Source organism: Poeciliopsis prolifica, unplaced genomic scaffold, assembly GCF_027474105.1.
Source record: "Poeciliopsis prolifica strain line A6 unplaced genomic scaffold, Auburn_PproV2 SCAFFOLD013, whole genome shotgun sequence".
NCBI lineage: Eukaryota > Metazoa > Chordata > Actinopteri > Cyprinodontiformes > Poeciliidae > Poeciliopsis > Poeciliopsis prolifica.
In genome coordinates, this window is record NW_026562388.1 from 7,569,845 (window position 1) to 7,584,299 (window position 14,455).

At 38.2% G+C, this 14,455-nt stretch overlaps 2 protein-coding genes across 2 annotated transcripts in view; one reads left to right on the forward strand and one right to left on the reverse strand.

Moving 5' to 3' along the window:
* The window catches only part of trappc12 (trafficking protein particle complex subunit 12), a 28,882-nt gene extending 16,713 nt beyond the window's left edge, over positions 1 to 12,169 (forward strand). Inside the window, exons 5-12 of the mRNA XM_055038301.1 lie at positions 266 to 404; positions 3,762 to 3,874; positions 5,339 to 5,411; positions 6,314 to 6,387; positions 7,746 to 7,844; positions 8,840 to 8,943; positions 9,916 to 10,003; positions 10,175 to 12,169. Coding sequence (XP_054894276.1) covers positions 266 to 404; positions 3,762 to 3,874; positions 5,339 to 5,411; positions 6,314 to 6,387; positions 7,746 to 7,844; positions 8,840 to 8,943; positions 9,916 to 10,003; positions 10,175 to 10,417 — 933 coding nt within the window. The 3' untranslated portion in view covers positions 10,418 to 12,169. The remainder of the gene's footprint in view (positions 1 to 265; positions 405 to 3,761; positions 3,875 to 5,338; positions 5,412 to 6,313; positions 6,388 to 7,745; positions 7,845 to 8,839; positions 8,944 to 9,915; positions 10,004 to 10,174) is intronic.
* On the reverse strand, positions 12,166 to 14,377 carry adi1 (acireductone dioxygenase 1). Its single transcript, XM_055038303.1, has 4 exons — positions 14,130 to 14,377; positions 13,884 to 14,003; positions 12,978 to 13,157; positions 12,166 to 12,647 (listed from the first exon to the last, which is right to left on the reverse strand). Exons 1-4 carry the CDS (start codon positions 14,250 to 14,252, stop codon positions 12,531 to 12,533), a joined length of 540 nt encoding a protein of 179 aa, XP_054894278.1. The 5' UTR covers positions 14,253 to 14,377; the 3' UTR covers positions 12,166 to 12,530.
* Positions 14,378 to 14,455: the final 78 nt, after the last annotated feature.

Consider the following 14,455-nt stretch of genomic DNA (forward strand, 5'->3'; position numbering starts at 1 on the left):
CTAAGTCACTGCAATCAAATTAGTCTTTGACAGCAAATAAAACTCATAGTATTTAGCATTAGTACTGTTAATGTTAGATTTCTTCTTCTGATGTACATCTGCAAATGTTGAATTACATTTTATTACAGAGGTTTAAGTTGCACTGCTCAGAATGTATAATAATTGATCTCAAATGAAAAAATAAAAACAATGCTTTACATTGATAAAAAGAGTTATTTCATCTGTTAAATCACATTAGTTTGATAAATGTGTTTGTGTTTTCCAGCTCTGGTTTGTACGGCTGTCTCTTCTCACTAAGCTGAACCTTTTCCAAAATGCTGAACTGGAGATTGAACCCTTTGGCAGCCTGGACCAACCAGATCTGTACTATGAGTACTATCCAACTGTTTACCCTGGGAGGAGAGGTACGAGCATATTCACCGCATTATTTTCTGGCATTAACATTCTACGTTGCCAGTACTTTTGGTTTTGACCACAAAGGTCAGATGCTCAAAGTTAAATACTCCTCAGCCAAACAACCATGATTTTTTTTCTTTCAAAATTATTTTTCTATTCTATTCGTCCAAAAGCTTTCCATGAAAAATACTTACAGAAAACTTGAAGTTTAATAGTATTTTCGATAAGAGCTCTGAAAAACTGGAAGCATGCTCTCTAACAAGATTTTGCATTTTAACCAAGTTCTTTGGAAACACAAGCACACCACCACTGTCCTATTAAATATTCAAAGAAAAGTTCTGCCACAAGCTTGATATTAGACTGTATCATTGAGAAGCTCCAACAGCTCTACTTGTCTCCAGCAGTTCTTTGGTTTTGTTTTTCCTCTTTTTTCCTCTGCATGAATTGCTCTCTAATGTATTCCCATTACTTTGGATCTGCTTCGCCCCTCGGGCTACCACAGTGAAGGCAGCAGCAGAGACACAGCTGCACATACACAACATTTAAAGATACACTGCACAGCCTTCTAAAGAGAGCACCGATTGACTTTCCATTGCTCAATATTAAATGCTTTATGCCCTACTAGGTGTTCAGAGACAAACTGGCGTGAGTTGTTGCCTGGCATCAGAATTCGAACATGTCTTTACTCCAGCTCTTGCATCGAATATCTATTACCCGCGATCACATTCTGTGTATGCCTTAAGACACGACTGCCCCATGTATCTCTCTTCTAAAGGATTGAGATCGACCAAGCACTCAGATAAAAAAAAAGTCGATGTTTGTTATTATTTTGTTTATAAAGTGAAAACTTGGAGACAGTGGTAACTTCACTCTTTCAGTGGAAGCGCTTAGGTAGGGGTGGGCAATAAAACGATAACGATATCTGTCGCAATAGACTTGTGATCAATGTTAAGAGAAATATGTCCAATAGAATTTAGAATTTTATTAAATTCCAATGTTTAATGAGACATTAAACATATGGCATTTTGGGAGATGTAGGCAGAGAAAAGGCCTTAGTCAGTCAATGAGGTTGATGTGATCAACAATCACTCTTAAATAACCTTGCAAAAGCCTAATGGGTAACATTCTTTATTCCTCAAAGTTCTGCGCCCTTGGTTCACTCAAGCCCTTTATGTTTTTATCACAAATAAAAAAATCTTAGCTCTTATAAATCGGTCATCTTTACCATTTATTTTGACTCAACCAAATGGATTTTTGTACAAATTTTTTTTGTTTTTTTTTTGTTTTTTTTCCACATATGTTAAAACCAGGAAGCAGAGACAAAATTATCTTTGTCCTCCTAAAGTTTCTAAGAAGAAATGTTTTTTTTTTTTCTTTTTTTAGCCTTGGTGTTGTGTTTTTCTTAACATTGATTGCCCTCAGAAATTGAATGAACAGAATGGTAACACTAGATGACACTGTGAGGTGGCACTAAAGAAAAAATATTATCCAAAACTTTACATCATCATTCTATTGCTTTTCTGCTGTCTTTCTGCCTTTCACATGCTTTGGAAAACATCTTCTGGTTCCTCTCTCACATCTTTAACACATGTAAAACATTTGGAAGAAACTGAATCAAATTTTAGACCATCCAGCAATGACAATTGGACTTTATTACTTGCTACTATATTTATTAATCATCAGTTACAAGGCGGTTTACATGTGAAAATGATCCGCCATTACCCTCACTCAATATAATAAGGTCATTTTTAGCATAGAAATCACATTTCTGCACTGCAAGATGACATTATATTGATGCCTCAGAATACAAATGTTTTTGTTTACTGTCAGTAATCGGTACAGAACTGTTTGCAAGAACTTTTATGCATTTCTATAGTAGCAATTAAACATTGTTGTTGGTATAAATAAACATATTTTGGTTTACACATGCCAGTGCTCACTAACTACAGAAAAAATCAACAGTAATAAAAGCAAAGCTGCTAACCTTCAAGTGGGATACAGTGGTCCGCCGATATTTTCTTTGGTTAGGAAAAACAACCACCGTTTAGTACTTTAGAAAGTCAGGAACGAATCATCATTTAGATGTTGACATACCATGGTTGGTATGAAATTTTCCACGTTCTTCTTCGTGTCTTTTAAAGCCTAGAATGAGAGGACTCCATAGGTACAAAATGCTGAAGAATCTAAAGAACCAAAATTATTTTTATAGAAAAGTTTGTAACTTGCTGTCTTTCTGTCAACCTAACCGTCAGAATAAGACTCTATTGCCATTGTACAGAATCGCAATGAAAGTGTTTCTGGATCTGAGTATCTAGCCTCCATAGAAAGCTGTGTGACTGAGACTAAAACTAGAACTTTTTCCAACACAGTAATGTGGTTTCAGTAAGGAAGGTTGATGGGAGAGTCTGCTAACCTGTTTCTTTAGCGGTGTAAAGAACTTGCAAGCACATAATAAGCAACAACCACAGTGAGCTGCTCGTAAGTGTTGAACAGACGGGATCCCTGGTGTTATGAGGACTACAGAATTAAGACGTGTTCTAGTTATAACAGCTATTCATTCACAAAAGAAGCATGCCTAGATCATTTTATTTTAATGAAATAACTATCCATACTGCCAAAGAAACTTTAAAAAAACACCAAATTCTAACTAACAAAAGTTCTGACCGAGAAGTAAAAATGAAATTTTAATCTGATTCCAACTACTAAAGCCCAAAAAGACTGAGTAATGAATCACTTCAGAAGATAAAACTGTGTAAAACAGGACAGAATCACAGACGGTATGTGTTATTGGGGAAAACAAGAGTGTATCATGGCCTCCATTTTCAGATGGCGAACACCAGCGGATAGAGAATATAGATAGAAATTGAGATACACACTGGCAGAAGCAGCAGCCAAAGATGGAGTAGCTCGCAGAGTTTCAGATCAGATGACGGTATCAAAGAGACCCTGATCAAAGCCTGGGGACTCACCTGAACACAGGCTTTTGCTCAGGGGTGTGTGTGTCTGTCTGTCTGCCTATCTGTGTGTGTGTAAGAGTGTGAATGATGTAGAGGCAGGCAGAGGGATGAGGCAGGCAGATGAGTGATGGAGCTGTGCGGCACACAGAGATGGAGAGATGAGAGGCTTTAATAAGCAGCCATACGTAGCTCGGTGCCATCTGTAGGTTCCTGCCTCCAGGGCTGTGTACAGTCTGTGTGTGGGTGGATGGCTTTATATTCTCATCTTTCTGTCTTCACTCTTCCGCTTCGTTCCCATCCCACCCCGTTCCATATTGTCCCCTCTTCCTCACATATTCTCTCCCTCCCATGCCTGTCTTCCCTCCACCCATCTCCACCCTTTTTTTTTTCTTGTTGTTTTTCATCCAGGCTCAATGGTGCCTTTCTCCATGCGGCTGCTGCACGCCGAGCTTCCCCAGTACCTGTCCAAACCCCAGGAGGCTATGGACCGCCTGCACAACCTCAAAACTGTCTGCCTTGCTGTTAGTGAACACACTCACACGCATACACACACCAACACACATGGCCTCAAGTTGAAATTTGTAGTCTCCTAACAATTTTTGAAGTCCCTAAACTTTCCTAAAATGTTGATATTTTAATTAATCCGGAATGGACACTGTGTCTTGTCTAAGTTTGAATAAGTACAGAAAGAAGAAACATGATATTTATAAAAACCTTTTTATTTTCTTACAAAAGCAAAAAAGATTCATTTTGCACCAAAAAAAACTGAGTTTCTGACACAGTCATTTATGGATTTCAAGTTTCTATTTTGCTTATTGACATTCATTCAAACATTAATAAAAGTAGCATAATTGTATAACATTTCTGGGTGATTAAATAACCCTCTAAGCTGTTGGAAATTCTAAAATTAAATTTTGATTTTCTTTAAAATTTTAAGATTATGACATTTTCTCAAAGATTGTGTTTTACAGTAGCAGACTTAATATTTTAATAATGAAGTTTTAAGTTAGCATAATAATGAGTGTTAAATACTATTTAACACTGGATTTTGAAAATAATAATAAAATATAATTGTGCCTTAAAGAATCTTGGTCCTAAACCTGGCTACATAAAAGTTCTGACAGCAGAATTTGGACAGAAAAGATACTTTAATTTAATTAGGGTTACTTTAATTATTTAACTTTTGGAAGATGAAAATCATAAAAAATAACTTCAGATTTATTTTTGAAATTTCTTTTTAGCTACTTAGCTGATGCTATATATAATATTTTTTGGTCACCCCTGGTAAAGAAATAAAAAAGTCTTAAGAACTAAACTTACAGCCAGATGAAATGTGTTTTTTGTCCAGAAAATAGGAATAGGGAGAAATCGGCCAAGACACTGATGAACAGACAATATCAATATTGATGTAATTCATGTTTCATTCATTGTTAGGGGGAACAATTAAGTGTAGCATTGGATGAGTATTATAAAATAAAATATGTGTGTTAGATTATTCGAATATATTTAGTTCAATCTTGATTTCAGTATTGCTTTTCTTGTTATAATCCTGTTTCTGCAACTTAAACACACTTTTTGAATCTTTTAGCAGTTGAAATGTAAATTCCTTATTTTGTGTAAAAGTGTATATTAAACAAGATTTGGCTTGAAATGAAGTTTTCTGTATTTGACTTAAACTTGTTGTCAGTAATTGTTATGAAGCGTCCTGAATGATAGGTGCAAAAGTCAGGTTATAAAGGTGTAAAAGTTTAACTCGGCTCAAAATAATTTGCTTCGGTTCATAGCTTATTTTGTTATAACTATTGTTGAAAATTAAATTTAAACAGCAATGGTGTTGAAAAGTTAGGATTTTTTTTATTTGTTGGGACTTGCAGAAACCCTGATATAAACAAAAAGTCTATATATAATCTGAGAACTCATTTATTTGTTAACATGCTTATGCTATTTAAAATGCAGGCACTAATTTAAATCACCTGCCTGCACAGATACTGGAAAACCTGGAGAAAGGCTTGGCAGAGGATGGCAGCATGATCACCCTAGCACAGGAGAACAGGCAAGGTAAGCAAACACACCGCAGAGAATCCGACCTGGCTGCGTTCCCAGACTGCATCGCATCGTGGGAGGAAAGTCAGGTCACGGGCCTGAACAGTTAATCCAGATGCACACCTGGCGCAGGACTGCAGCATACCTCAGCCTCACATACAACAACCCAGTTTCAAGCACACACCTATGCAGTAAAAGTGTTTAGCCCCTCACAACTCCGCTGTTCTCACTGAATGTTAAATGTTCTCTACAGCTCTTCACGCCATTTGGATCAATGCAGATCAATCCTGCCAATCCACTCACATCTGCAATGGAGTGTGCGAGGGAAATTTACCCAGATCCGCCTCCACGCAACTTGAATCTGACCTAGAATCAGGGCCATGTAGCTTCTAAATACTTCTTCAGCTTCTGTTTATCAGTTCGAAAATGTGCCCACCGACAGCTTCAGCTGAGCTAAATACTGGAAAATTAGCTGGATGACGCATGTATGACTGTATCCGTGAGGGCGCCTCGGTTCAGCCGGTTTCTCCTAACAAAAGCAGCATAATGGCTGTGTCCTCTTTCTCTCCTACCCACACAGACAGTCGATAACGCAGGGCCTTGCCTTCACACATCAGAACCCCACTGAGTGATTAGCTCTTCCCTCAGCTCCGTCTCCCACAAACACAGTGATGAATAGTAACAGGCTCTTCCCACAGCAGACAAAGAGGAAATGTGCCGCAGTGTCTTCCTCAGCACCTCGCCTTAAAATAACCCAGGTGTTACAGCTGGTTGTAATGAGAAGGATGGAGGAGCGAAGAGTGTGGAGGCTTTTCAGAAAACTAGGATATCTCAGGAATACCCAAAAAGCGATCGGAGTGAAAATAGAAAGTCATTGAACCCCTCCCTTTTTCACCGTGTCTCTTTCCTGTTTATAGCATCCCTAAAGCTGTGGAGGTCTCGTCTCAGTCGGGTCATGTACTCCATGGCCAACTGCCTGCTGCTGATGAAGGTGGGTGCGTGTGTTTGTGTGTCACTGTGGGTGTGAGTCTCAGAGATCTCTGATGCCGGGCTGGTGGTGGATTCACAGTGAAATCCCCACAGACTGACCACTAATTGGATTCTTGGTCAGAGAAAGAACGAGCGGAGAGCAAAGAGGGGGTAGGTGATGGTGGTGTGGGTTCAGATCAGGCTGTAGAGAGAAACACAGTGCCATCTACTGCTGAGACATGAGATTACAGTCAGAGCAGTTTCATTCCGGGCTTGGATTCTGATCCACAGCATCCCGGTTTTTCATTTTAGGATTGCGAAATCCTAAAATTAGTGAAAAATAGCCAACATATGAAAATAGCATTTAAAGGACCTTTCAGAAACCTGAAGAATTTCAAATAAAGAACCTCATAAAGTAAATTCTGCAATTTTGGAATAAAAATGTAAATACTTCTTCAAAAGATCACAAAGACCCATACAAAAATCTGCGTTTTTTTTTTTTTTTTTTTTTTTTTTTACAATTTCAGATACATGAGAGGGATTTTTTTTTTTTTTTTTTTTGTAATGTTGCTCTGTAAGTTTTTTGTTTTGTTTTATTTCTCTTTGCTTCAGAACAGTTAGAGTCCTTCTAGGTTTTCCTGATGATCAGTTCCGGAAGAAGAAGATAATTATAATAAAAGTAATAACGATAATGTAGAAGTAGTTTTTTAAACAAATGACAAACATCCTGGTAATCTAACAGCATTTTTTTTTTTTACTTCTTTGTGATGTGTTGATATTTTATGGATTTATTTATTGAATTTAGAATGGTTTTTATGCAAGACCCATGGCTCAGAGAGAGATGAGTGAAACATACAAAAAACTGTATAAAGAAGTGTTTAGAAAATTTGTGAAAAATAGTCAAAATATGCAAATATAATTTAAAGGACGTTTCAGAAACCTGAATAATTTTAGATCAAGGTGTAAAGTGAATTCTGCAATTTTTGGAATCAAAATGTAAAGAAATGAAGGTTCTGTCCACAGTAAACTCAACTTAAAGGCAAAGCCAAAAGTTTGAGTGCCTTCATATGCACATGCATGTTCAGTACACTCCCTCTGTACTCCCTCACTCAGCTCGGTACACACCGAGTCCAAACACACCCGTCTGACCTCTGTGCATCGTGTTGCTCAGCTTTCAAGTCACCAAGCAAGCGATGTGTCGCAGCACATCGTCGGCGTGGGTGGAGAGTCTCAATGTCCTGCTAATACTCCAATCGTTTGACTATGCTCTCTCCAAACTCTGCTCCTTTTACCTCTCTCCACCCTTGTGTTTTGTTTCACTCCTTTTCTACTCATTGTTCCCACTCACTGAATGCAATCTTGGAACCAATTTGTCCTCAGGACTATGTTCTGGCAGTGGAAACCTATCACTCCATCATCCAGTATGAACCCCAGCAGAGAGTGCAGCTGCTCAGTGGAATCGGCCGCATCTTCTTGCAGGTCTGTGCATCACCAGATGGACGAATGGACTATGAGACTCCCTGGACACAGAATTAATTATCCTAGCTTTGCACAGTATGCCTTATGCTCCAATAGACCAAAAATAAAAACCCCTTTATTTTCTGTTAAAGAGGTTATGATTCATGTTGTGCAAATGCAAAGACTGTAAACCAGCAATTCATATTTGGTCTTTTTAAAGACAGAAATGGTTTGACTTATTTTTTATGTTAGAGGATGATTTTTCTTTTGACATGCAATAAATATATTTTTTAAAGTGTGAAAGTCTTTCAGCTTTGGGTTCATGCTAAACAAACCCCCCTAAAAACAAGAGAGGTCTATGCAGCTTTTTCTCAGCAACATTTTATTGAAAAACGTTGACCCTGCTATTTTTAGCAGTCAAGTAACTTAGTTCTACTTCCTTAATGACTTGATCATAACGCCACCTTTTTAATGTTTGTGCTGCATTAAACAAGTGCCACCACATATATTAGAGACATAGAAAGCTTAAATGCATGGTACTTGAAAAATTAGCAAACACTTATTGCAGTCCAGGCTGAGTGGTATTGTGATTACCATAAATTTGTGAGTAAAGTTACAAAGAGCATTTTGTTCCAGATGCAACTTTCATTTTTTGTATAACAAATGTTTTATGTACATATAAAACACTGCTAAACGTGTATATGTTGCAGCTACTCTGGCAGAAATGTTCTCTTGTATTTTTATATAATATTGTGGTTTGTTTAAACACCAGTCATTACTTCCATGTGTGTTGGAGAGGAAGTCACAGATATAAGAACTTGCTGCTGGAAGCAGATTGAATAACTTAGAGAATGAATGGGTTTCTATTCCAAAACAGTGTTTAGATCTTTTTTCTGCAAGAATTTTTCTTCCTTGCAGATTTTTCTTCCTTCCCTTTTTATTTTAGGGTTTGTTTGGTTTTTTTTTCAGGCAAAGACATAGATCAGAAGTTAATGTACAGCTGCTTTATTTCCCAGATCGGAGATGTGAAAACTGCAGAAAGATACTTCCAGGACGTGGAGAAAGCCTACGAGACGAAAGGGAGTAACCTCAGTCACGCTACATGCATTCTAATGAACAGGTACATGTAGATCAAGTGTTTTGCACCTAAAGGGTAAAATTTGTGCTCATCTGTGACAGAAAAAACACATTTGTGCCTGATTTTCTAAATAGGAGGTAGCATCTCTGCTCTCTGGCCTGAGGTGGGGGAGAGTATTAAATAATACTGGCATGTGTTAATGATTACTTCAGTAAAAGTGCGACAATGTTTTTTTTTCCCTTTTTTTGGCGTTCCGTTGTGAATTTGCTGTTATTTTTTTAGCTAATTGGGAGGGAGGTTCATATCATCAGAGGCAAACGACAGAGTTAATCTGAAGCAATGTTTTTAAAATATTAAAGTAAAAGTTAAAAATACTAAATCATCCTCTGGATCACAGTAGAAAAAAAAACGATTCTGTGCAGTGTCACCAGCAGGTGGCAGTGTGGATCATGTTGCAAATTAAACAGAATTGGTTGTTAACCAGAATGAAACTGAACAAAATAAATGTCATTTTTACTGAAATTTATTTGAACTATAGTGATTTGTTTTTTCATGCCAATGGCTGTTATGCGTTTTATGTACCCTGAAATACTAATGAAAGTATGTTACAGCGGAACTTAAAAAAAAATTGTATCTTGGTAAAACGTGACATTTCAAGTTTAATGACATGAAATTGTGATAAGAACTTTGAGGGGTTTTTTTTTCCTTTTTTGTATTTAGACATATAAAAAAAACTATACAGATAATGTGATTTAAGTGCCTTCATGTTAATTATTGAAGTTCTGTTGTGTTAGCTAGCCTACAGACCACTGCTCCCCAGAAGCATAATTGTAAAACAGTACTACCTGTAAGAGAGATAGATGGCGCTGTTTTTAGTTTGACTTTAGCCAGTTCATCTGCAGTGTGCAGCAACAAAGTGGACATGGGCAGTGGATGAATAAAACAACTGACTGTCCTGTTTCTAAATTTGTGAGTATAATATCTTAGTGTAACATATTTCTACCTGTTTTTCAGGGCCTTTGTCTACCTCAGTCAGAATAATTACACTGAAGCACATGCAACTTTCCTTGAAGTTTTAAAAATTGACCCAAAAAATCCAGTTGTAAGTATACCTATCTCAGTATTAGAGTCTACACATTAGAAGCTTTAATTGGTGTGGTTGGATTTTCTGTTTTTTACCCAGGGGAAAATACAACAATTATTTCAAATATCTTTGAAATGTTTAACTAATTTCTATGGAACGGCCTTTTGTTTTTGTTTTGTTTTTTTACAGGCAAATAACAACGCTGCAGTGTGCCTCCTCTACTTGGGCCGACTAAAGGAGTCCTTGGGCCAGCTGGAGGGCCTGGTTCAGCAGGAGCCCAGCCAGTACCTCCATGAGAGTGTCCTCTTCAACCTGACCACCATGTATGAACTGGAGTCGTCGCGCAGCACGCAGAAAAAGCAGGCGCTGCTGGACGCCGTGGCCTGCCGGGAGGGAGACAGCTTCAATGCGCAATGCCTCAAACTGGTCTGAGAGGAAGGACGACTGGGAGAGAGCTGCGTTGCTGCTGCCCCCCTGTGTTAACGACGGGTACTGCAGCTCTATGTTCAGAGAGGAGCTAAGCCGTACTCCTGTGGGACAGTAAAACCAATTCTTGGTGTTCAGTTTCAGAGATGTTAAAAGGGGACGTTTGAGATCGGCTTTTATCGCACTAAAGTGATCCAGCACTCCTGCCATGTGAGCAGCGACCCAGAAACAGCCCTCACTTTCAGCATTTTGAGACTGAAAGAATTTGTGATGTATGTGCTTATTTGTTCTGTTGTTTGTGCTGCAGCTCTGCATAAATACTGAGGGAGTGAATGCCTGGCTCCAAGACAAAAAATAATAATAATAATAATCCAACTATGTAACACGTGAGCTCTTTAGTCCACTTTGAAATCTGGAGGACAAAAAAAATTACACGAGGGTCATGTGAGGGCACAGCTGCATTAACCTGTCTGTATGTTTCACTGATACACAAGATGACTTGACTTTTAAACCAGCATTTCTTTTTGCCACTACATACTTCTCTCCTATGTAAACTGGGCTCCTACACATATTTTCAGACTTTATGCAGACCCAAAATATTCCAAATCCTCAGTTCTTCTTAAAACAGGTTTTAAAAGTATAAATAATAAAACCTTACGTTTCCAAATTGGTCTGGATTTAACAGAAGACAGAAGCAAATGAAACATGGACAGATGGTAAAAAATACAAGACGAGATGAAACGCTGAAAGAGGGATGGAAATGCATAATGGTGGAGATGACATACTGGCAAAAAATGGAAGAATGAATGTATGGTTGAACAAATGGAAGGAAAAGACTTTTAGTGAACAGGATGGGGAACAAGTCTGGTAATATTTATGTTCTTTCCTCACCCAAACCTAAAACTGCAGTTCCCAAGCAGTTTTCCAGACTGCTTGGGAACTGTGTGGAAGAAGCTTTTAACTAAAAGTTGTTTCTTTGACGGTTTATTCTTACAGTAATGTCAGGTTTTATTTAGCTCTGCTCCAACTATCAGGTTGCATGTGTGCAACACAACTCAAAATCTTCTGGATGGATCTGCATTAAAATTTTAACTAAATCTGGGATAAAGCTTGATCCGCATCAGTAATTTTCTCTCTCTCTCTGGAATGTGGTTCGTTTTGCGACTTTCTCTTTAAGCTGTCGCATGACCCTCTGCTCAAAGATTATTACAACAAGACCAACTGTGAAAACAGCCCCATCTCCCGTAGTTAATTCAAAAAGACACAATAGGCTGTTCTCTAAAATGAATAAACACGTTTCCCAAACATTCCTCTCAGTAAATATATTTTAACTGAGAAATAAAAAATGATGTATCTGATCAGTTTTCAGAAACTTTTAGGAGGATGTGTTACACTACCGGAGCTGCTGGCTCACAGTGACACCAGGCCTTGGCATTATCCTGAGCTTCAGACTCCTTCAACTTTTTAATGCAGCTTCTACAGGATTACCACTAGATTTCATCACTCCTGCAGTGAAAATTAACAAGCCCCTCAGATTGCATCGGTTTCATTCCCACTGAACAGAAATGTGAAAATATTCAAAATCCAAAGTTGTACATATCTGAATCGTCTTGATTATCTTATTCATTTGTTTTGCTTTTCCTTCTGCCTTTGTCTTTATGTTTATCATATTTATGTATATAAAGAGCCGTTTTATCCTGAATAAATCTATTGTGTCGCAGCAACATGCTGGAATTAATAAAAATAGAATAAAATAAATTATTAGCAGCTCGTTTTATTTCCTGAGCTTGGCAATAGAAGTTAGACTCGTGCTTTATTGATTACTAATGAAGGCAAAGAAGTCACCTTTCAGTGAAATTACTTCAAACTTCTTCACCTCAAACCCAGCTAAAATAAAAAGCATAAGTATCTAAAGAAACTAATATGTGAGCTCTTAAAAAGCACTGTGTGATCTTTTGAACAGGACAGCACAAATGAGCAATCTGATGCTTTCCACTTGAAGATCTCATTCGTCACAAATTATCAGTGTATGTCTTTCCTCATCAGTCTTCTTATGAATTTGCTGAGGTCAAACTGAAGGTGATTTGAGTGTCTTAGTTGGGAGAGAATCTGGAGCCTTTCAGGATCCCTGCAGCGAGGCCACATATTTCTGCCGGATTTCGAAGTCGTCTGCCGGCCGGTTGTAGGCCTTCCACACCGGCTCCCCGACAAACAGCCGCATGGCTTTGGTGAAGTTCTGCAGGAAAAAAACACTCAGAAAACCCGGACTGACGTCCCAATTTATGGTCTACATAAACAAAACTGCATGTCGTCAACAACCTATCCAGGTCACACACGTTAATTAGGTTCTGTGTAATGATTCAGGGAAAGCATCAAAAACACGCTAGCAAAAATGTACTAAGAACTTTGGACAAATGCCTCACTGCTTCAAGACACCTCCTTCAGCTGCCTATTCTGTAAACTAAGCTTTAGTTCTTTCAGTACATTTCTGACTTTTTAATGCTTTTACCCGTTTTGTATATTGCTAAATTATTGAATTGTATGGTGTGTTAAATCTTCAATGTACCGTCTCATCCAGGGTGAAGCGGTGGTAGATGCCGGCCGGCAGGGTGATCAAGTCTCCCTTTTTCATGGCGATTCTGATCCATCGGTCCTCCTTGTCCCGGACATCAAAGTAGGCCTGCCCGTCCAGGATGTAGCGGATCTCATCATCCAAATGTAAATGCTCCTTATAGAACATCTTCAGCTGAAGTATAAGGTATAGTAGTAGATTTAATATTTGAGACAATAGCAGTGCTGCTAACGATGCTGCCTACATATGTCTATATCAGGAAGAATTTCCACATGCATAATGTACCTGTTTGGTTTGTCACCCATCCAAACTCATTGCTAAAGAACATATAAAGCCTGCAAGCTTTAAAATAACCTGTTTCAATATGTGAGTTTGTCTTTGTGTTCCTTAGTAATACTGACAAATTTCTTGACAGCTTCTATTGATTTTTGTTTTTTGTTTGTTTGGTTCCATGAATATACTGATGTAGGTTTCTTTTAGAGCTTTTCGTTGATGAAGTACCACTTTCAGCAGCAGGTTTGGGTTTATTAAAAGAGTCGAGATTATGGATTGATGAGACAAGAGCATTAAGAAATATTAAGCTAAGAATGCTGGATCAATTTAATATTCTGATTTTTTTTCTGAATATAATGTATATGTATTCCCTTATTGTTTTTCATTTAACAGAAGCAAATACAGTAAATACTACTTCAAATCTATAAAACAATTTCTTGTGTTTGCAGGGTTTCGAGTGCAATGTTGTTGTTTTTTTATCAATATCTTTGTCCTTATCACAACAAATCCTGCTAAATATCATTACATCTCTTAACTGCCCCATCCTGATGGAGTACTCAAAAGTTGTTCTCAAGAAATTGCACAACTTCCAAAATATTTTTAGACAAGTGGAAGGAAAAGAGTCACCTTTTCCTCATAGTTGGGTAGTCTGTCCCTTTCTATTGTAATGATGTCCATGTAGGAGTATCCCTGCTCTTTGCGGATCTTTTCCAGCTCTGGGTCTGTTTCATAGGCATCAGCGTTCAGCTGCAGGGACACAGAAAGCAAAAGCAAGGGCTGCTCAAAACGGTTTGATTTGTATAATTAAACTATGAGGAATATACTTCTGTTTACTGGCGTCGAGCAGCAGCTGAGGAATGTGTGTGCATTTACTTTCCAGTAGAAAACTCCGAGCTTCCTCAACTCGTCCAGGGAGACGGACTGATTCGGGTTCTGTCTGTGGGGCTTCCTCTGGTCCTTGTCTGAGCCGTCCATGTACCAGGCTTCTACACCCATATTAACCACTTCCGGCTCGGATTTCACTCGCAAACAATTCAAAAACGAAGAAGATCCGCGATAAAACCTCGATATCTGATAAACGTGCGCAATTAAGACTGAAACTCATGTGACTGACGCTGTACGTCTCGTTGTCACGGATTGCACCAATCGCAGTGAGACGTCCCGCCCAGTGGTCTTTGATCGATCCAATCACAGAGCGA